The sequence below is a fragment of the Platichthys flesus genome, chromosome 21 (genome assembly GCF_949316205.1).
Source record: "Platichthys flesus chromosome 21, fPlaFle2.1, whole genome shotgun sequence".
NCBI lineage: Eukaryota > Metazoa > Chordata > Actinopteri > Pleuronectiformes > Pleuronectidae > Platichthys > Platichthys flesus.
In genome coordinates this window covers 10,150,270-10,173,406 of record NC_084965.1, presented here as the reverse complement: position 1 = coordinate 10,173,406, position 23,137 = coordinate 10,150,270, and the positions used below count along the sequence as shown (strand labels likewise).

The following is a 23,137-nucleotide window of genomic DNA, read 5'->3' as shown; positions in this document are numbered from 1 at the left end:
ACCAGGAGAGTGAGATACAATTGTTTTACCATTTTTAGTCACGGCCTTTCAGGTTCTCTCACCGTTTAGAATTTAAATAATATGAGAGAGTCAAATATTACCTGCAAATATTGATTTTGAAATGTTTGAATAACCAGATTGTTGGGTTTTAACCACATTAAGACAATTCAGGAAGCCTAAGTTTATGTAATTAGTGCAGAGGCACCAGTCTGCTTTCCTTTGGCTATTTAGTGTATGACACACTGTCAATTACAATTCTACATCTAGTGCTCATTCCACATTTATATGGGTTATTTTGGGTTTTATCCAAATATAGTGATTGCAGGGCTAATCTATTCAATTCACTTTTAACTGTGATCATCTGTTTACTAAAGATCCAATTAGATCAGTTATTGACAATTCCTAATATAATATAGAATAAAATATTTTTTTTTTTAATCACTTGGTGATCCATCAAAGATATAAAAGTATTCTCAATTATAATCATGCAAGTGCAAAAAGCGAGGTTAATGGGGTGTTAATTAGGTGATAATCATTCCACTGTCAGTAGGAGCAGGAGTAAATGGTGTTGTTGAGTAAATACAAATCTCTCATTACGTCTCTGAGTGTTAATTCTTATTTTAGAGTCTTTAAATTAGAGAGATTGTGGACACAGCAAGATGCTGTTATAACAGGTTAAAGACAAATAAAGGACACATATCGAGTTTTAAAAAAAACTTAACATACAAGCTGGGGACAAGTGTGTACACCCATCAAAATGTGATTTTCAATACAGACAGTGATGAGATGAAAAGGGCTGCATTCCAACAGTATCACTGCTCATTTCTTCATTGTGCCGAATCACAAAAAGAACAGAAGATGTTGGCAGCTCAAAAGGGTTTTGTTTTCATTCCTCAAATTAATAAAAAACATGGAGAAGAACTGCAATGAAAGTGAAGATTTAACTTTTCACACCATCTGTAAACCAGTAAGCGTGGCTCCAGGTCAGTTTGGACGGATGACAGGACACAGGAAGAGATGCATGTTCTCACTGGTGCCAGTTTAGGGACTTTTCACCTTACCTAGCAACTTCAAATCGTATCTTCCGACAAATCTGGCGTCTCTCCGCTACTTTCGCAATCTTTGTTTTTGTTGTGGAGCACATGTAAAGTGCCGCTTACTGATTTGTGAATGATTTCACGTTTGCCTTTCTTAGCGTTCTAGCTAACAATGTTAGATCTGTTACTCTGCTTCCGTGTTGTCACAGTGGCCCACCTATGTAGAATCGAGCCACTCTGACAACGAGGAAGTACATCTATAGATCTAACTCGCATATCAGCGATGTGATTGGAGGGCAGTGTGCATTGCAGGCAGACACAGACCTGACACCCATGATGCTATGATGCCTATCCCCTGTGCGTATGGCTAAAACAAGAGTCCTTATGAGCACTCCGTAGCCATGTAAGAAAAGTCCATTCATCCCACTCCAATATATAGAGAAGGGTCAATCAGTTTTGGTTCAGTGATAACAAATGAACTCCATTTGGTTTCATCATCCCCACCCATTTTCCCCACCCACACTCCATGGAAAAAACTAAACATAATATCCAACCTGAAACATTTCAGAGAGCCAATAGCTACTTCTGGTGAAATTTCTTTGGAAACACGGAAAGGTCTTCAGGTTCCTACTTCCTCGTCCAGTGAGGATTAAAAACATCAGCTACATTTTCCGATGTACTGACGGGTTTTGGTGGCAAACGGATACAAGATCTTTTTAGTTTTTTTTTGTTCCCATTCGAGCTGAGCGAGAAAAGATTCCTCGAAGACGCAGAGCTTTACACTGTCAGGATGCAGCCCCACAGAATGACAATGTTCATAGGAGAGGTTTTCTTGTGTAGATTGACTCACAATTCGGGACCACTGCACAGAGTTATTAGGGCGGGAGCCGCCCGGCGATCTACTAATGCTTCGCTCATGCCTCGGAGAACCAACTGCAAACCCACCACACACAGCGGGATGAGAGAGAGGGAGAGGCAGGATGGGAGGAGGAGGAGGAGGAGACAGAGAAGAGGAGGAGGAGGAAGGACGGAAGTACAGAGGGAAGCAGGAAGGAGGGGAAAGACAGAGGTAAAAGGTAGAAGGGATGGTAGAGACGAGACAGAGAGGAAGACAGACGGACAAAGATAACCAACCGACCACTGGTTGACGGGTCGGTCAGGAGGAGGGGCCCTGCCTCAACGAAGTGGGGCGGGGAGGAAGAGGAGGAGGAGGAGGAGGAGCAGGAATGGGCAGTGATGAGCATGCTGTGATTTTGCCGCCACATGCATCAATCTGGCGGAGGACTGGTGAGCGTTGCAGACGTATGAGAGCTGGCGTGGATTAGTGTTGCAGATTGATGATGCCGACATGCAGGGTTAGTGTTCACAATGGTTGTGCTGATGAATCACCACACGTCACAGCCTCCACCTTAACAGGAGCAATTCCAAATGACTTCAAAAAATGTTTGAGGAGAAAATAGAATTGTCTTTATCCGATTATTGATCAATGATGATTTCATGTTTTAAGATTTTCGTGGTAAATTGGCCCCTGGCAGGTGGAGACTTGTTTCAGTGTGATAGTTCTCAGACAGCAAAGAGAAGGGGGAGAGAGACGCGGCGCGGTTTGCTGTTGTTGTTGTTGTTGTTGTTGTTCCACTTACATTTCAGGGTCGGAGGACAGTGTGATGAGAGCCGGGGCCACTCTCTGAGCTACCAGCGTCTCATTCACCCCCTTCACCAGCAGCTGATCGGATTGGTTAGAGCCAGACGTGATGTCACAGAGGTGGGCGGGGCATTGGGACAAGAGCGAGCAACACCGCCGATAGATAGAGAGAGAGAAGAAAATAAAAAAGCAAAACAGAAAGGGGAGGGAAAAAAAACAACACAAAAAGATAGGAAGAAAGTGATATACAATGACAAGAACTGTAGCTGCAAGGCACGGAACAGCATTGCATGTTCCAAGCAAGTGTGTAGTACACACACACACAAATACACACACTCACACCCACCGACACATACACACACACAAACACACACACATGCACACGCGGGTATGCAAACTGAACAAATACTTTTACAGTATGGTTAGCATAAAGCTGTCGGCCCTTTCCACAGACTCCGGGCCAGATTATTATTTTGTTCCCGTTCACTTATCCAATCTGGGGTCTGTGGAACAGGTCCATCCTCCAACCCACAGTTCTGACAATGGTGTACAGCTACACACTATGGGATGGTGACAGTGAAGTGTGTTGGGAGAAGGGCTTCACAAAACAGGGCAAGGGGGGGGGGACATGAATACACCCCACCACTCCTCCTTCCCCCAGGGTTAGATCAATGTAGACCCAGTTCTACTGCTACGCCTGGATCCTCCTCCCGACATTTGACCTTTAAGTGTGCACAGATCTCAGAGGGCACAGAAAGTGAAGTGCTGGCTTTTGCTCACGGCTCAAAATGGAAACAATCAGTGGAATTAAACCGAAAGGGAGAAAACAGGGAAACGGCCGTCTCCCTTTAAAAATAATATCGAGATTATATTTCCACAAGACCTGAAATCCCCAAAACAAATAAAAAGAATGCTCCCAGGAAAACATCTATGATTAAATCAGATTTTCCGACAACAGTGAGAAGGAACAGGCCTTGAACTCGTCTTGAAGAGACTTTCACAGTGCTGACTTTAGCCCCTTTCCCTGACGCGCAGCAGATATTTGTGTAGTCACTGCAGAGACCCGTGCACAGTGAAAGGTCTAATGTAAGAGGGTCCAGGCATACAGCTAAAGGCAGGGAGCTGATGAGCTACAGGTGTCTTCACTCACACTCATAAAGTCAGAGTGGCCGAATACCAAAAGCATGTTAAACAGCAGCAATAGCAAGCAGAGGGAGCACGTGTACAGCACAGAGTTAACAGGGAAACTGGATATACAATGTAGGACTACACAACTGTTAATAACTGTAAATGAAATATTTATCTCACTAATACAAAATGTAAAATTACAATTATTGTGTTGCATCATTTAAAAGACTTTTAATAACAAAGAATTAAAATAAACAATAAATCTTGATGACAATTGTCATAATTGTGCAGCCATGTGATATAAAACAAAAATTATTTTAGCACAGTCATTTATTCTTATTTATTAAAAAATATAATAGTATCTGCACAAAAATCTCACCTAATAAAGTTAATATAAATAAAAATACAAAATATAAAAATATAAAATAATACAAATTTCTATAAAACCAAGACACTATCTGTGCATTTGTGAGTGTGTGTGTGTGTGTGTGTGTGTGTACCTCAAACATCCGTGCTGCCGTACACCGCACCAGTGCAGACGTATGGACCACCCCATACCACAGAACAGTCAGCAGCAATTCATGGTACACTGGGTTGGCACTGCAGCAGAGCAAAGGATAAACAGGCGGAAACATTGTGATCTTCAACTAGACTTTACTGACAAACATTTGTTTTACTGACATTTTGTGTCACAACCCATTAACATTAAATCTACAGTATGGGTGTGTGTGTGATGTTTGTCTTACCCCAGCTCTACAAAGGAGGCCTTCAGGCTGTCGAGCGGCGCATGGGAGAGTGACAGGGTTGTCATAACATCCTCAAGGAAACCCACCAACAACTTGCGATCCTCATCCTTCAGGGAAACGTGAGCGTGTTTATGTTTCTTCATTTGGGCCACAAACACATTTTAATACGCAACTCTATACAATTTTAAACAGAACAGTTAGCGTCTTCTGTCCCTTTCAACATGAGCAGAGTTGGGCTGCTAAAAACACGGAATTTAACAGACAATAACACTCCCCACACTCACTGTGTGTTGCAAGCGCCACATTGTCTTGTGAAGCGAAAATCAAAACAAAAACATGTGGTAGCTTGATGCGTGCTAGAGCGGATTTTCCCTCGTGACAGAGAACAATAACCCAAAGTGTAATTTGGTCCACACTCTAAATTCATAGATGAGAAAATAAACTGAATATAATTAAACACAGGAAATATATTCTATTACTTGCATGGACCTATTTATAAAGCTTATTTCTTAGTCAGCTACTATTGGGCTGAAGACCTTCATTAAATTACCTGGTTGTAGCATGTCAGCACTCCGGTGGCGTAGATGGGAACTGTGGCTTTGGTAAGAATACCGTTCCCCACTGAAGCATCTGACGGAGGAAGAAAATAAGAGCAAGTCAGGCCACAAGAGGATGAACGATATATACGAGATTCAACTGCTGCCATTTCAATTTCTAAGGTGGTTTTTCAGCATCAGGCCATAAACTTACCTAGGCTGCATTGCATCATGGTCTATTGATACTATTGCTGTCACCCAAGTTCGGTTGCCCTTGACTCAAATATTCTTGGATAACCAGGATTTAAATGACTAAGAACCTTAAAAGAGATCTAGTGCTTAGAGTGGAAATCATCATCTCCACCTTTTCTAAGGTGAACATTTTGCTGGGTGCACAGTTGTGGGTCGAATTGTGTCCTTCCTGGTCGTGTCGTGCAGTTTTTCTGCGATTAGATACCACTGAAACTGTGTTGCACATGCCACCTGAGGTCCCATTATGTGTTTCAACCGAGGAAATACAATAAAAATCTCTCAGACAATGTTACACAATGAGGAATATGACAGGATGCCAGTAGGGTACAGTCTCGAATATTGTGCCATGCATGTGGGTCTGTGACTGCTGTTGTAACATTGTGTTTGTAGCATTCATAGTATTGTTTATTCTTTCAAACAATTTACAGAAAAAACAACTGCAATTTAAGGTCATGATGACCTTAACACAGGCTGGGCTTCAACACGAAACACATTTCATAAGTGGCCACAATACCAAAGCTTAAATCACTCGGCAGCATGATGAGACCAAGCACCTCTAACAACTATGGAAATATGTACGGAATTTTATATAAAGATGGAAACACCCATAACTGACCTCAAATAGCTTGTTTACATCAACAGTGTCTGAACGCCACCAACCAACATTCTCTATACAGAAGCTGAGAAACTCTCATCTGTGTGAGTGTAGGTTAGAGTGTGTACTTACCAACATCCTCTTCAGATAGTCGCAGAATCTCCTGGAACTGGGGTTTAACCTAAAAAGAGCATGAAATTACATTATTATTATGTCATGCAATCCAAAAGAATAGTTATTGAGGCTTGATATTTTACTGTTAAACCATAAAACTCATGATAAATAACTATAAATAAAAAGAAACTAAAATACAAACAAATATATAGAACTTGAATTAAGAATTAAGCTTATTTTCTATGCAAATAAAAGAAATGTACATATTTCCGATATATACATATAATTTTGGAAGAAAATGTCAGCACCAAACAGCTGTGATATCCTCAGCGTAATATAAAATGTTGATTCGTTACTTTACCTTAGTGTTAGTGAAGATCTTGCCAAAGGTGCGACACAACCTCCAGAAGAAGCGAGAGAACTCGTGGACGCAAGTCGACGATGACACATTGATCCGACCCACAATGTCTATGAGCAGAGGAAGGCTGGAGACAGAGCAGAGAGATGGAGTTTGACTTAATGATTATGTACTGTAACACATCTTTAACTTTCTTTATACGTCGTATTTATGTATCTATATTTGTGTGTGTGTGCACATCTCTTACAGTTGATTGACCACCCACAACAGGCTTTCCCAGCCAGTGGTTCCTTCGTGCTCCAGCTGGTGGTCATAGAGAAGCAGGAGGGCACTCAGCGTCTCCCTGCTGCCGATGATTGTGGCTACATCCTGGAGGGGAGAAGCCGGCCTGGGGAACCGTGTCACTGCAGGACACAGGATCAGAATGGAAACTCATTATAATTCATGCAAAGCCAAAGATCCGGTGGTACATCTGGTGAATATTTATGCTTAGGGATTGTTTTGCCCTGCAAAGTAAACCCTCTTGTACTTGAATGTATGGGACTTTAGTGTGTAATCTACCCTCTATTGCCGGTATGTCTCCGTGGAGTTTGGCTCTGCTGGTGAAGGGTGCGTTCTGCAGCACCACAGCAAACAGAGGAGGGATGAGAGACTGCAGGGCCGACAGGAACACGTGTAACTTGTGTTCATCCAGACTGTGCTCTCCTTGCTGAAGGTAGAGAGAAGGGATAGATGAGAGCATTTCATCCACAGTGCCCTTTTTGTATCCTGGAAATGATGTGTGGTGTACACACACACACACGTACAGCATGTACTGTAGGTAAATCAGAGGATGACATGGCAATGCACAGGCCCTTACCATAAGTAGTTTCTCTATACGTTCCAACAGAGAAGGGATGAGTGCAGATTGCAGGGTGCCCAGCTCCGTAGTCCAGGCAGCAAAGGCGGGAATAAAGACCTGGTGGACTGCACTGACCACCCGCTCCGACGGGTCCCCAAGGGACAGCAGCATCAACTCAAATCCCTGGAGGGAACACGCATGTACACAAATATGACCTATGAAGACTTACCAGAAATTCTATCCCCCCAAGGCTACGTGACTAAAACAGCAAGAGGAGCTGTTGCAAAATCCTGGATTCTCCTCCGAACACACATACCTGGGAATATTTGTCAGAGTCATCAATGAAACCCATGATAATACCCAGACTCTTGACCACAGCTTCTCTGACCATGTCAGCTTTATCCTCGGTGAGCATCTGCTGCAATATGGACAACACCAGGGAGCTACGGATTTCCTTCTGCAGAGAGAAAGAAAGGGATTAATTTATATGTTATTAATCTGCCATATATTCATTAACATCCCCTGTTGATACTGTGTGCAAAAGCTATTCTTACTGGCAGGTATGGTGCTAAGGCTCCACAGGACTCCGCCACCAGCAATCTCCTCTCTGGATATTTGTGGTTAATCTGCAGCAGAAGGGAACAGAATGTAGCGGAAAGAGTGTTGAAAGCAACAGCGGAACAGAAGTTGGGAGATGGAGAAAGGCAGGGAGGAGTGCAGTCGCCGTGGAATGGAAACAACTCAAGTATCATCAACAGGCTGGCCCTCTGGAAACCGCCATTTATCTTCCTAGGCAGATTCTCAGCCTCCAAACTGCTGGCAGCTGATGTTGTCATGGTAGCAGGTTTTGTTGATCAAAAATATGTGGCGTTGAGGTGACACAGGTGGCAATGAAAGCCCAAAATGTTATCACTTCTGCATTCAGGGACACTATGAATGTGAACATCAGTGGCAGTATATGCAACAACTGAGGCCACCTGCAGTGTGTGTGTATCTGTGTGTATTGTGTACTATACCTGTTCCCAGCACTGAGGAAGGAGCTCGGCCTCGACACGAGTTGGACCCACGTGTCTCGCAAATGCGACACACCCGGTCAGGATCATTTGTCTTAGGAGAAAAGACACACACACGATCCACATATGAGAAGACGATGCTGGTATGTACCCCTAGTATGTCTCCCTTTATTGAGGCTAATCAATTATATATCAGTTAGAAATGAATCAACATGTTAAACCGATTGCATGTTATCCTGTTTACACAAACCTCTGCTCATCATCTGGTCTCTTGATGAGGTTGAAGAGGATGTGGAGGAGCTGGTCTCTCTCTTTAGGCTCTGGGTGAAGGCAGGCGGTGCACAGGATGAGTGGAATCAACTCCTGAAGGAGAGAGAGAGAGAGAGGGACAACGAGAGGTGGCATCAGTTTAGACTAAAAGTAGTGCGGGGTTGAAACACAGAGAGGGGAGAGGATGGTTGGCATCAGTCAAGCAGGCCTGGAAGTGCACGAGGTGTGTGTGTGTGTGTGGGGGGGTCCCATAGGACGAAAAGGTGTTTATTGAAAAGAGGAGAGAAAAGGAGAGTTACATTTGGGGGGGGGGAGGAGCACAAGGGTCACCATTGAAACCAACAGGAGTCTGCCAACACCAGTGAAAACATGCTTACCTCTGATACTTTGTTGGTGTTACACCTCAACCTGTTGGCTTCGGATTCACGCACATACAAATAACACACTCACTGCAGGAACGTAAATAGTGCATGCACACGCCCAGAAGGCAGCTGCATATACAGAGACACACGCGCACACACACCTAATGCACTAGTTACCCCTTGTAAAACATAGTTCTATATCCCATAGTTCAGACAGAGTTCATGGGTCTTCCAGCTTAAGAGCAGCTGCCTTTGCTACAAGGCCTCCACAGCCTGAGTGTGGTCAGTCCTACATTCATGCCACACACACCCAAATTAGAGAGTGCACACAGAGTTAAAAATATGTTTCTTTGTCAAATTATATTTTTTTTCCAGGAAGATACAGTTTCCTGCCAAGTGTTGGAAGACTGAGCAAAACGCCAACACTGGACGGACCTGACAGTGAGACTTGGGTAAAGATAGGACGGTGATGACTCACTGAATCCTGAACCAGCACTCTGAAGTCAGTGCCATGTTGGCAATCTTTTAAAAAGTGAAAAATATGGCATTTAAGGATCAGAGGGTCATTTTACGTGGTTACATGACAAGATCAAAATCGGTGAAACCAGTTCAAGCATCAAAAAGCTGGAAAAAACCTTAAAATTAACTGAATTCAGCCAAATTTAACTGTCACATCCAATAATCTTCTGTCCAGGCCTCTGAAAAAAATCATACATCTTCACAAGAGGGGTTTTATTAAAAACTCGACAGCACTGACCCGATAAAACAAATGTATGAATTCATAAAGAGTGCACATTTGAAAAGCCCGAACCCACTCACTGACCCTGCTCTATTTCTGTGTAAACTCCTGTGCTCCTGATGTGAAGGCTCCTTCAGGAGGTTTTAACATCTTAGCAGAGCTGGGTAAACATTGTGGGCAGGTAAAGTGGACAGCGCGATGCCAGGACCCAGAGGCCAGGAGGGCCTGATGCTTTACTTAAAAAAGCAGCTCTGACGCACATTCCAGTCCGAAGGCGGCATCCAATCATATCCATACATCTCTCTCCTCCATAAGGCTCTATTGATGTCAGAGGGTTCAAAACATATTTTGACATTCATGTTGTCAAGAGAATGAATCCTAATCACTTGAGTTTGTTTTAATGCCACTGGGCAGGTCAAAGTTTCCACTTATCCAGTGAAATATGCAAACATATGCAGAGCTAATTTAGCACTGATATTCAGGGTGCCCAGACAACGTACTCAGCTGACTTTTCTTTCCTTTAAGGTTCATGATTCCCCCCCCCCCCCCCTCGCCCCCTGGGGAATTCTAATGACTTTGTTAAACCTCTTACGATTCGCCTACAGTCATCCAAACATCAGGAAACCTATTCACATTCTCCTCACCCCCCAGTGTACTCGGAACTGAGTTCTAAATATTAGTAAGCTAAAACACCAAAGCTAAGACAAAAAGTTAAAGCCTCAAAGAGCTGCTAGCATGTTTTTAAGCATGTTAGAATTGTTTTCATGAGCATGTTATCACATGCATTAGTATTCAGTTTCAAGCAGAAGTGTGACGCAGCCTCACAGAGCTGTTAGAATATCATTTCGGACCTTTAGGGCTCCAATTGAACGATCCAAGAACACAGTGTTAAGCACAATGCAGGGTGTGTTCCAATTCACTTCTGCAAGTTTAACGGTGAAAAAAATAGGGCACTGCACCAAGCAGCGGGGTGTGCTTTGTGTGTAAGATGCAATAAACCAATTACGACCAGTTTCCCCTTAACTTTAATCGACAGATGCTACATGCTCGAATGCTTTGCTCAGGCCAGATCTGCAGGTAGTAAGAAAGAACCCCCGCCCCCAGATACGAGTGTGTGATAAACAGTGTGCGTGCCCTTCAAATGAGAGTGCACTCTCAGACTAAAGCTTCTTGTTGGTCTATCAATTTCCTCAAAATACCAATGCACTAACAATGCCCCCGACCCACCTTATTGTAAGACAAACACGGCCAAAGGCGCTAAGATGTGCGAAAGAGCATATTCTATTTTACCACTGATTCCTGTACGTCAAACTAGAGAAATGAGCCTTGCCTCTTTGCACTGCTTTGCACCATGTGTAAGATAGGGCCCTTTGTCTCTTCTTTTTATCTTTAATCATATAGATAATTTCTTAGTTATACCTTAACTCCCAATGTTTTATTTTGCCCCGATAAAACTGTCAGTGTTCTGTATATGGCCAGTAGAACAATATCAAAGTGAATCTGTCCAGGAGGCCAAAAAAAGTCAGATCATTGCAATTTATATTCAGATTTACTGCTTCCTGGAAGATCTACACACTTCATTCTTGATATTTAGTGGGAATAATAAAGCAGGGATGTAGCAAGTGACCATAAATCGAGCCCTTTGTTCACAAAAACAAAGATAATGCAGAACTACTTCAAAAAGAAAGATTGAAGAATATTGTTTAATGATTGACCGTGTCTGATAATACAGCCAGGTGGCAGACACAGTTTCGGTGCATCATTCTACCGTTTCAAGTCAAACACCTTTTGTTCTTAAGTGGGTGTCGCATTCAAACCACTTTAAGGAGTGTCTGCAGGCTTGTGGTGGTTAGAGAGGTTCAAGTTGCAAGATGGAAGTGTGAGCAGCTGTGTGTGCGAGTGTGTGTGTGTGCAGTGTCATGGTGAGTGAATCTAACGGACACGGTGCAAAGTCCACACAACTCGAGGAGCCCTCCGAGGCCTCGTCGTGTTTTCATGCTCGGCTCGGCTCTGCCTTAACTTTGTTTATCTTGATGGAGCAGAGAGATTAGGTTCTTCATAACTGCCAGTAGTAGATTAAAACTCCATAAACAAGGTGATATGCAAAGCAGCCTGACTGAGAACCACTCCAACCAGACATGCCTCTTGCAGCCCTGTATTTTATATCTTGTGTAACGTTTCAACAGTGTGTGCAAAAATCCAAGCACTTAACATTTGCATACACATTGACGCACACACACATAGACACAAAGTGCATGCACGCAGTTATGTGTCGACAGCACACCTGACCGGTGTAGGTGTCTGCATCATAACTTGCAAGGAATAATAGATATTTAATGCCTATAAATATCTATTTTGACACACAGCTTGTGAAAACAAAACATTTCCATCAGCACTTTGAGGGAGACAGATGGTTTATATTTAGTCACCTGGTATCACAGCATACCTTGATTCAAAGACTTAAAAACTAAATTAGTTTTATATGGTCATAAAAGCTAATGAGTTGCTAGCTTATTTCATAAGATTAACTCAAATAATTCATAAAGATATAAGAGCTGCTTGGGCACTTAAAGTGATAAGAGATGCAGCAAATAAAAGAGACATAGAAACAATCAACTGATAAAGATATATTGGGTTTAAGAGATATACAGTACAAGACCCACCTAAGGCTAAAACTGTCTTCCTTAGGTCATCATTGCATGGGAGCTGACAATTTGGCTGCAAATTCATTTCGATGTTTTCTTTTCTGACATTACAACAATTATTGCTAAAGATGTTTTTTTTTTTAAACACATAAGATTCTAGCAAGTCAGAGCCTAAGTGACGGCAGTTGAAGCCTACAGGATTCTTTTATATTCTTTGGTCTACAGGTCACGTGAGAACCATGCGGATGAGTGCGTGAAAGACTCACCTGGCATAGATGTGCAACCATTCTCTAGAAGAGGGGCATGCATGAGAGTGAGAGAATGAGTGAGACGAAAGAGAAGAATAACAAAAAATAAAAACCAGTGAAGGCCAAAAGGGACAGCAAACGTGAGTGAGGGGGACAAACGAGAGCAGAGGAGAAATGCAATGATGCTGGCGGAAAACAAAGCCCATCATAATGTGGAAGATGACATTTCCAGGCAATAGATAGACACAAGTCAGCTGGATATTTGCAAGGTTTCCAGAGATCTATGTTTGAAATCTCTGATAGAGCTCTTGATTAGTGAAGCTTATAGCAGAAGACACAGTCAGATCTGCACATGGCAAAATGGATAAATGTGCTAATGCAGAATTAGATAGTTAGGTTTGACACATTCGTATGATTATTGTAGAGAAACCAGCAATCACCCTAATTAGAGCTTTGCCAAGACGAGCAGCCTCTCCACTGTGTGTAACACAGCGTCCAGTGTTGGTTGAATTTGGGGAATCCCTTGTGGCACAAACCAAGACGAGGGTAGTGCTCTTTCATAGCAAATACAACTTTCTTACAACAGCAGATTGTGGAATGTGGGAATCCCCAACAGAAAAGATGTTCATCCATTTAAGGAAATATGCAAAGACACAAATTCTGAAGGGCTTAAAATGTAATTATAAATTGTGATTGTATGCCAATCAGGGCCGTTTCAATCTCACTCTACAGACTTAAGATTTTATGTTCAAGAGGCCAAAAACAGGTTTTATCTGATAATTTAATATTTTGATAATATATGCCCATCTATAAAGGCAAAGTTCCGATGGAAGTATAAAGATGCCTGCACTCTCTGGAACTCTAAACCCCGCTCTGCCTCGCTGCTGTGTGTGGATCTATTGGACACTTAGCGAAGAAGCCGGTGATGGTGGCAGCAATGAAGGCGATGCCAGAGGGAACAGAGGAGCAGGGGGAGCAGCAGAAGTGACTTTACCTCTCGTTTAGCAAGAAGGACGTTGGGGACGATGTGAGGGAGACAGCGGCCCAGCATTAACATCACACTTTCCTCGCTGTCTGCTATTCGGGACACCTGGAAACAAGATGGGCATTATTCTACGGCTGTGTTGTCATGAATGTAATCGTTGTGTATGTGCGTGCGTGCTGACCTCTGCTCCCAGGCGGCTGTCAGAGCACATTCTACAGAAGGACAGCAGGGCTTGCTGGAAGGCTGGGGATAACTTCCTGTATTTGAAAGCATACAGGAAACGCAATCAGACTTTGTCTCAATAAGCATTCTACAGCATGGGTGGGACAGTAATAGGATATTTTTTATTCATGACCAAAAGTGAAAAGTTTAACTCCCACTGCTTTGTGCTCTCAGGAAATTAAGCAAGAGATAAGCCTCTATATTTCCTCAAGGGGGCCGCAATGAACATTATAGGGGCTGCATTGTCTGGCTTGTTGTCTTGCACCATCAAGTGGTACAATATTGTAACTACACTATTGCTGAATGATGTGGCTCTAGTTTGCCATTGGGAATAACTTATACTCTAATTTTCAGTGAACTTCATTCTGTTTACAGTGGAGTACAAAAATCTGTACCTTACTGATTAATTTGAAAAGATTATACAAAAGAATGGGATTTATAACCGATACATATAAAGACAAGGGCTCATTTGAAGATTTTTTAAAAGATATTTAGGCAACATACATGTTTTTGAACATGTTGATTTCCCTTTTTCCAAATATTGTGTTCGCTTGAGTTACCACTCACCTGTTCGGTTTATCAAAGTGGACAGCAGGCCTACTCTTAAGCTCCTTGTGGGACTGTGATGTCTTCTGTATAGAGGCGGGGTCTGGGGCACTTTCTGGCTCTGTGACCCCTCGAATGTCGAGATACTTGCCATTGTCTGTGGGAGGCTGAGGGCAAGACCAGGTTAAGGGAGGGTATATGTCAGCAAATGTGCAAAAACCCTGGAATAAATTTCCCCCGCCCAAGTCTGGATATTGCATATTCCAATTGACCACATACCACAGAAAGAGGGTCAGTGGTGGAGGAGGAGCAGGGGTTGGATGTATTTTCGGAGCTCAGGTCCAGTGTGGTAGGAGGTGGGGAGGAGACAGTCCTCTTCAGGGTCTGAATCTCACTGTGAGGAAATAAGAGAACTATAAAAATCACTACATACTTCTTTTAATGAAAAACCGAGCTCTAACATTCAGAACTAGTGGTAGAACAGTTATGTCTCAACTATTCTGTATTGTGGTAAAATAAATTTGTGGGAAACATAATGGTGGCAATTAAAGATTCCACAAGGAAGGAAAATAACTTCCACTTGTATCAAAGCAAGGGTTTCCTCTGTAATTACATGAAGGGGTGATGCTTGTGGATACATTTCCATACTGATTCTGCCTCGTGGACCATTTTGGTCTCAGTTGCGATAATGATGTGCCCTGAAGTGCGGAAAATCCTTTTAGAATTAATTGGATGTTTTTTGTTTCCCCCTTGTAATAGTGGTGAATGTCCTTGTTGTGTGGGTATACAAATGCAGCATTAATACAGGAGGGCATGTACACACCATGGAATGCCAATAGTGGTCATATAATGAATGAAATATGTAGCACAACTGTAGGCGGTGTCACACCCTGCATTATACACAGACTCGGTGTATAAAGACAAATATGCACTCATGCACACACCTCTGCAGTTTCTTTATTTGCTCAGCTAGGCTCTGCTTCTCATTGTCGAGGAGGCTGATCTGGTACTCCAGCTCTTGCACGACTTCATTCTGTTGCTAGAGGAAAAAAGCTAATTAAAAACAGGCTACATCCAAAGTAATATACGCTTTCGTAACAAAACATTGTTCCTCCACACAAGCATTTTAGCCGAGAAGCATTTTAATCCTAACACAACAGTAAATGAATGAATTCGGCCCATACGTGTACGTGCATACCTGTTGCGAGAGGTCAGGCTTCTTCGGGGGATCTTGGGAAATGAAATTCCCTGGAAGATCACCCAATTCCACCCCTACTGACACATCCGCCATGCTCCGAGGCGAAGACAGGGGGGTGCCACAGTTCCTGTAGAGGTGTAACAGGTCAGGCGGTTTGGGGATGTTGAGGCCGACGTCATCCCATAACTCAAAATCCTGCATACGAATGAAAAACAATGTAAGTAAACGTGGCACTGTGCAAGTTGTCATCTGCATAAAGAAAGACATTCTCCCAGTTGTTATCCCACAGCTCTCATTTGTCATTCTCTCTTAAAAACATGAGGCAGCCAGGAAGATCTTTACCTGATCATCGTTTTCATCAGAGAAGGTGATGGATGAGAGTTTGCACTCGTTTTTTAATAAATATTCATTCACAAGGAAGTTTAAGGCTCTTTTCTCCAGTGGACGTATAGGCTCCTGAGGTAGAGGGGAAAGAGAAGCCGTCAATTTGATTTCTCAAGGCCTGGCAGTGAAGCCCTAGCTGGGGTTTTAAAAGTAGCACAACTTTCAGGTGAATTTTTTAATTCAAAAGGAAAATACATTCACTTATTTTTTTTTGCATTTTCAGCACTTAAAAAACCCCCACCTGAATTTCAGGACTTGACTTGAAGTTTTTTCTCTCCTGAGAGGGCCCTTCGCTCTCTGAGAAAAATTGAGAAAACAATGGATGAGTTTAAAAAGACGCTGTGCTTTGCTAAACTGAAGGAATTCTCTTTGAAAACAGAAAGAGAGAAGGATGTAACAAAAGAGGGTTCGGGTGGAGAAGAAGTTAAAAGTGCGCCACACCTGCTGCCTGAGTCAAGTTGGCGCGCAGAGCCTGAATGGTATCCCTTGCTTTCCGTAGCTCAAACTCCAGCACTGGACAGGAAGTGACAACACACACACACAGGAAGTGCATCCAACCGAAGACAGGGAACAAACGAATAAAACAAAGATGGGCATGAAAAATAAAACAACCACGCAAAAGATCTCAAGAGTCATAAAACAAAAGAACAAAAAAAGAGGATGCATGCAAATCATGGGCAACACATGCAGCAGAGGATCATGGTACAGCCGGAAGGATGACAGCTTATTTGACAGGAGTGTGTAATGCATTGAGGCGCCCTTGGTTTTCTCCCATTAAGAGCACTGAAGTGTCGGAATTTGACAAAAATGGGAATCCAGTGTTACTTCAGTTGTAGCTGAGGAATTAAAGCTACTGACGCCTTGATAATCTAGGAGCTGTCTGACACAGGATTTTATCCAGACAAATGCGTTACAAACAAGCAATTGAAAAATTTGGTTTCAAGCCACTCGAGAAGACACTGATCAGGTTCTTGAAAACGTTAAAAACACAATCTAAATGGAACTTGTGTCTAGTTTTCATTGAGTCATGTTTTTTTATAAGAATTTAATTATTGTTTTAGACTTTTGGGGTCTTTTGTTATCTTATCCAATCAGAAGCTGCAGGCATTTGGATAAAAACGTTCATTTGCACAATTGGAATCGGAACTAACGCTGAGTAAAGAAAAAGAGCACACAAGACCTTGGAAAGGTTTAGATTTTTAAAAAGAGAACACACGCAAAAAGTAAAAAGCGATGGAGCTGGAATATGTTGCATAACTGTGCACTGAAAATCTTCCATCTGATCTGTGAACCGAAATTTGTAATTAAATGTCTCTTGGACTGTAGTTCAATAGGTGCTGTAGTAGGTTTCAACAATCTTTAATTTTATGAATTAACCCAGCACCAAAAGAAAAAGTGAAGAGCAGGTTGTGTTCAGTCTCTTCTTAATGAACGGAGAGATTTCATTTTCCAATACCAGAGATATGTTTTTCTCTGACACGATATACTGTTCTGAGTGCACAGGATGCAAGCGCAACAACATGGAAATAACCAAAAACTGAATAACGAGGAATAGCAAAAAAAAAATAAAGCAATAAAAAAAAGCTAGTCTTGATGGAGTGACTTGTCCAGTATTGTTCTCTGGGGTTTGATCAACGTCAGGAGAAAGCCAGAAAACCCAGAGTCAGACAGCTGGGGGGCAGACATCTTGGCAAGAGGAATAGATCGGAGGGGGAGGGGGGGGAGGAAGGAAGAGAGGAGGGGGAAGATGCCAATTTGGGGGAAGGTGGGCAGTGTGTTAATAATAATATTAATTTAAAAAAGATGCTCAATCTTAAGTTGGGAGCATTGAACCAACATCTCTGCTGCATGGTTTTTACTGAGCCCCTGCATTGTTCTACATCTGATTATCATCAACTGATAAAAGCCCCAAACCATTATCAAGCTAGTTCACTGTTTACATTGTAGGTGTTTTCACCCTTACCTCAACTTAAGACCTTTAAAAGTAGTTATCCCGTCTACTGTCACTATGCAATTAATGCATTATATTTACTGATATTAACAAATCAGAAAATGTCCTTCTTTCACAGTAATGTTGTGTCGACAAACATAGAAAAAAAATATCATAACCAAAACATGTCAGTGTTTGAAGACTTTTCTGCGAGGATAAAATACAAAGATGAAAACTGCCACTGCACTTTCTCTTCTGCATTACATTTAATATACAGGGCTTCGAGGTGTATTTTTTGTTTCACACTCGCATGCTACTCGTGCCTGAGCGGTTGCTCTTAAAGCCACAGTGTGAAAAAGCGCCGTCAGTGTCCGACGCAAGTGTTAATGTATTTGACAAGAACTATCTAATGGTGAGTCATGAAGAGGCCACAGGTGGGGAGGCGGCGTGATATTAACCGATGCTGAGACAGACCCTGTGACCAAAAATACCAGAGACTGACTCAACAGGGCGACAGCCGAGGACGCAAGAACACCGCAGACACGTTTAAAAAAAGAATCACAGTGCATGTTTGGAGATTGTGATAAAAAAAAAACATTTGAACAAAATATTATACAGAATATGAAAAATGTAACTATATTGTGTATTCTGACATCAAGTGTATGCTCAGTATTTATAGCTTGGATTACATTGACATTATTGCAGCCCGTTGCATTTCAATGATACCCTCACTTTCTGTTATCCTCTCTTTCCTCCAGTTTTGATTTCCAGAACGTAAATCTTGTCCCTCAGATGTTAAGTCTCGACTGTACGGTTCATTTTACCTGCCACTCGCTCGTCCGACTCACGGTTGCCATCGTCTGAGTATCGTGCAAAGTCCAAGGAGTCCAAGGTGCTGATGCTGTTCGCTCGATCTGCACAGAAACACAGAGAGACGGCAGTGAGATGAAAATAAAACAACATATTCACATAGTTCGATGAGTCCACTGACGAGCAACCCACATACATATGGACTAAAAAGGTAGTAAAGTTATTCCTAAGAAATATTGCTTTAAAGCACATCACCATGTCCCCATTGTGAAACATGGGAATATTAAACAATGATCAATTTCCAAACTAAAACCACCAAACAACAGCCTTACTACAGGATTTCCAAACGTACTGATCCCCTGAAGAAAAGATAAAGTGACACACAAGCACACTCATGATCCTGTTTCACTGAGCTAGGCCGGCCTGGTAGCTCTGCCGAAGGTGTTCGCTTTCCTTCCACTGCAAAAACGAGTGCAAGATTGGCTTGTTTGCTCTCTGATATCCAGACACAATGAAAGGTCAAAACCAAACACAGCATGTGGTGTGGTGTTGTTGCCCTTAAAGCCATGGCAAAGCAAAAGTAAGGAGTGAGTGTGTGAATAATGAAGCTGACAATCAATATATGATTATATCACTCAGTATTTAACCTACCCCAGTTTTTTCCTTTTAGAGACCTCGATTATTTCCTGGTAATGTCTGTGTGATAGAGCAGTCTAATGAGGCTCTTCTTGGAGTTAATTATTACTTGGGTTTGAAAAAGAGAATCTTATAAGAGGAGGTGAGAAGAACAGGTCCTCACAATTTGAAAGGGCTTGTGACAGTGCAGTGACAGCTTCATTAGTCGAAAGTGTCATTGTTCTGTTATGATAATGTCAGGTTAATCCCTCTTCCTGCAGCTTCCAGCTGCTATTCCTGATAATGAACGAGTAGATAGTTCCAATCTATTTGGGGAATCAGTGGATAAAAGTGTGCTTGTGCAAAAGAGAAACAACCTGTAATTCCACAATGTGCAGGAGCATGCTCAGATGTCTTTTCTGCCTAATCTGCATAAAACAAGTATTTCTTCCTCCCTGGCCTTTCAGCTCTGTGCCTGTGGTGTGGATTGTCAGAAGTGGGATGGATCTGACTTATCAGACTGTCACCTCTTCACTGCACTCCTGCCAGGCAGGTTGTGCCACACACACACACAAACACACACACGCACACACACAAAACCATGCAGTGTCTCTCTCCCTCCCACTCTCTCTGTGCTCTTGAGTGCAGGAGTATAACCACCTCAGATTGGATCACTTGTTCCAAACAAATCTCATCATTGTGCTTCTTTTTCTCTGCTAGGTTGTGATTTTAAATAAAATCTCAGTAAGGAAGACCAGGGCTTTCAGGGATAAAACTAGTAAAGTCTGACACACAGAGGGAGGTTGCCCTGCTCTGGTGTGTAGAATAAACACAGCAGACAAATTGGAGGAGGAGAAAGAGGTGGAGGAGTTCAGACAGGACTAAGATACGTTTATAAAAAGGGTTGACACAAATACACACATTAATGAATGGATGTATGGTTGGCAGGTATCCAACATATTATTGTTTTAAATGGAGGGGATGTGGATGGTTGGGCAGGACTGTCAGCAGCTGTAGAATACAGCAATGCAAGTGTCATGCAACAATAAGGCCCTAATTATCAAGTGATCCACATGTAATTAAATGATAAGCCCAGCATATAAAACAAGCATAAATCACCTGATACCTGGTTCAATATACAAAATAATCATTCATTTCATACATGTGGGAAACAACAGGTGAAGAATGAACTGGTCAACATATGTTATTACTGTTAATAACATAGTTATTTAGCAGAATGCTAGTCACAAAACGGTACCATCTTGCTGTTCTCATTAGTACCAGTGCCAATCAAACACACAATAATAACCATGTTATGACGTGCACCACTGCACATCCACAATAACTCTAACGTGCACATGCACAGAACCACCTGCATTTGCAGACGCACACACTTTAAAAAGGCGTGATTATGAGCAAGCAGCCGGTCAGAGCCGGTCCAGAACTGCATGGCGGCTGGCCAACCGACGAACAATATCATTAATCACCTTCTCACACAGCGCTAACCCCCTACCATGCACAGAGGACACGATGGAGAGACATGATGAAGTGAGAAACATAGAAAAGGATGGGCTAGCTTAGTTGCAGGGTTATTAAGGGAGAAGTACAAATAGTAGGGCTGGTTCAAACGGCCGACAGCGACCACAATGTTTGCTGTTATGTGGTTGACCTGGAATCCACAATGCCAAAGTGACAGATAGGAAACTAGGTAGCACATACGTAATAGTTTCAAACAAGCTAACCGATTTACTATCATGTGAAGCTGCTATTTGACCTATCTGAAGTAGAACATGGTAGATATGGGTCCTGAGATTATGTAGCCATTTTCTGGAATCCAGAATGAAGTCTTTCCTTGCATTTTTCTTTGGCAGCTCAGTGGTGAAGGGGTTTCAGTGACTTGCATACTACACTCCAAGTCCTCCACATCACATGAGCAATATCTACCTGACCAGCCAATGAGAGGTGGCGGGAGGGTCGTTCATGCTTCCTTGCAGCAAATTAGCAAAGTGGTGAGAGATGCCTAGCAGTGTCATGTGACATCGAGCAACAGCTGCAGACATAATGCAGCTTGTAACACAGCAATTATCCATATACATGCTCAGACCTCGTGGCTAACACTAACAGGCTGTGGTGTTTATCATGATCAAACTGCTTATGATTTGCTTCCGTGCACAATAAGATAATACATGAGTGGATATTTTTATAATCTCTAAACAGGCAGAACCTGATATCTGAATGAATAGACTGAGCACAGATCTGAGTAGCAAAGCAGCGATCGGGGGATGGTCACGATATAGTGTCACGAGTTGGTCTAAGCTGTCAATCACGACATTTCAGCCCATTTTAATAACATCAAAAAAACTAAGTGAAACCAAACTAGCAAATTAGCACTTGAATGTGTGCTTTGAGTTTTTGGTTTGGTCCATGTCCCATCCACTAACATCGAGGAGGCAGGATGTATGACCTATACTTCCCACCAGCCACCGGGTGGCAATGAAGACAATTTAGCGTCAGTTTTGGGGACCTTTCATGTCCTCCATCTTTATAAACAGTCTATGACCATGATATTTACACAGTCCATTTAATCACCAACTACACCAGGCATCCTTTCAAAACCCTCTGGGGTTATAACACTCTACAGACTGAATTTATTTTAAGACTGAGTCAATGTAACGGTCCATAGTGTTAAATCCTTTAGAATCACAGTTTAATGTGGTTCTATTGTTCGGAGAAAAACATGGGAAAACCACGACTTGCTCTGTCACCAACAGAAGACATTGGATAGTCTATCGGTATCCCTTCCTCCTCATAAACTACTTAACTGTATCTAAATTTTGCAGCTCAACCGTGGAATCCTGCCCTTCAAGCTTCGAACATGAGGAAACAAATCATTCCCGTGATCACATGAGGTCCAGACTATCATACTGGGAAGACAAGTAACATGGCCTTGGGCTGAGTCTACTGCTTTCTATCACATCAACTGTTTATTTCTGTCTGCATATGGCATATCTGAGTTATCAGCTTCCTCCAGGACTTTATACTTGAGCCTCTGCTCTCAACCAAAGCCAGTGAGAGAGTGATAACCGTTTCTCCATGACCTTACGGTCAGTTTCCCAACAGGAGTGCTGTCAGGCCCTGTCATGCTTTTCAAAGACATCATCGTTAAACATTCATTCTGTTACCTTGCTCCAAAAATGTCTGAGGGATTGTTAGTTGGACAATGCAGCTGCGAGAGCTCACACATGACAGTGTGTGCTGCTGTAGTTAACCAGAAAGCCTGTTTGCCTAATTCTACTGGGTGAGGTTCATACTGACAGACAATGGATGCAGTGAATCTGACAGGTTGCTGCTGGAGCTAGCCTCAGGCCAGTTGCCTCGACCTACAATCGGGACTACACAGCAATCTCCTGAGCCATTAGACGGATTTCCAGTGCTACTGCATCTCAATGAAGGAGGAGAAATCTGATGTGAATAAAACCTCATCCTCTCCTTCTCCTGCATAAACTGTGGAGCTCCCTCAGGTGCTTATACAGTGAAAAATCCTCATTTGACTTTTTGCTCAGCCTGCAATTCAATTAATGAATATAAATGTCCAATGTTGCAACACTGAGCGAAGCTACAAGTAAATTCAAATACTGATTTGAATCCTGAACTAGGTGAGAGTGAATTCTGCCAGGAGACATGTCGCAGCACAACACAGCACATACCACTGTCAGTTTTGCGAAATACTAAAAAGGGATATTTATTTTCTCGCTAAGAAAAACCAGACACCTGATTTTTCCAGAGGCAATTTAAATGAGGGTGACTGTAAGCCCTTGTATATAGTTTAATAGTTAATTTGTTTGACAGCCTTTAGTGTATCCTGCTATTTGTTTTAAAGACGGTGTGGAAGTGTCACCCTCCATCCAACTTGGATCAGAC

At 42.4% G+C, this 23,137-nt stretch overlaps 1 protein-coding gene across 8 annotated transcripts in view; it reads right to left on the bottom strand.

The window, feature by feature from the left end:
* Positions 1–23,137, bottom strand: part of relch (RAB11 binding and LisH domain, coiled-coil and HEAT repeat containing) — a 30,573-nt gene that overhangs the window by 6,029 nt on the left and 1,407 nt on the right. The window contains exons 2-26 of one of the 8 annotated variants that reach the window (XR_009912000.1): positions 18,616–18,705; positions 16,303–16,374; positions 16,103–16,158; positions 15,820–15,933; positions 15,478–15,672; positions 15,224–15,318; positions 14,559–14,673; positions 14,301–14,446; positions 13,693–13,768; positions 13,521–13,616; positions 12,545–12,568; positions 8,513–8,625; positions 8,266–8,356; positions 7,804–7,875; positions 7,566–7,706; positions 7,268–7,432; positions 6,970–7,117; positions 6,656–6,812; positions 6,412–6,535; positions 6,069–6,117; positions 5,104–5,183; positions 4,554–4,660; positions 4,308–4,407; positions 2,678–2,760; positions 1,888–1,970 (exon numbers count right to left, since the gene is read on the bottom strand). Coding sequence is in view for 7 of the 8 variants with exons in the window: in XM_062379839.1 (XP_062235823.1) it covers positions 2,678–2,760; positions 4,308–4,407; positions 4,554–4,660; positions 5,104–5,183; positions 6,069–6,117; positions 6,412–6,535; positions 6,656–6,812; positions 6,970–7,117; positions 7,268–7,432; positions 7,566–7,706; positions 7,804–7,875; positions 8,266–8,356; positions 8,513–8,625; positions 12,545–12,568; positions 13,521–13,616; positions 13,693–13,768; positions 14,301–14,446; positions 14,559–14,673; positions 15,224–15,318; positions 15,478–15,672; positions 15,820–15,933; positions 16,103–16,158; positions 16,303–16,374; positions 18,616–18,705 (2,509 nt within the window). In the remaining variant the exon portion in view is untranslated. The remainder of the gene's footprint in view (positions 1–1,887; positions 1,971–2,677; positions 2,761–4,307; positions 4,408–4,553; positions 4,661–5,103; positions 5,184–6,068; positions 6,118–6,411; positions 6,536–6,655; positions 6,813–6,969; positions 7,118–7,267; positions 7,433–7,565; positions 7,707–7,803; positions 7,876–8,265; positions 8,357–8,512; positions 8,626–12,544; positions 12,569–13,520; positions 13,617–13,692; positions 13,769–14,300; positions 14,447–14,558; positions 14,674–15,223; positions 15,319–15,477; positions 15,673–15,819; positions 15,934–16,102; positions 16,159–16,302; positions 16,375–18,615; positions 18,706–23,137) is intronic. The other 7 variants (XM_062379839.1, XM_062379840.1, XM_062379842.1 and 4 more) reach the window with 7 other exon arrangements.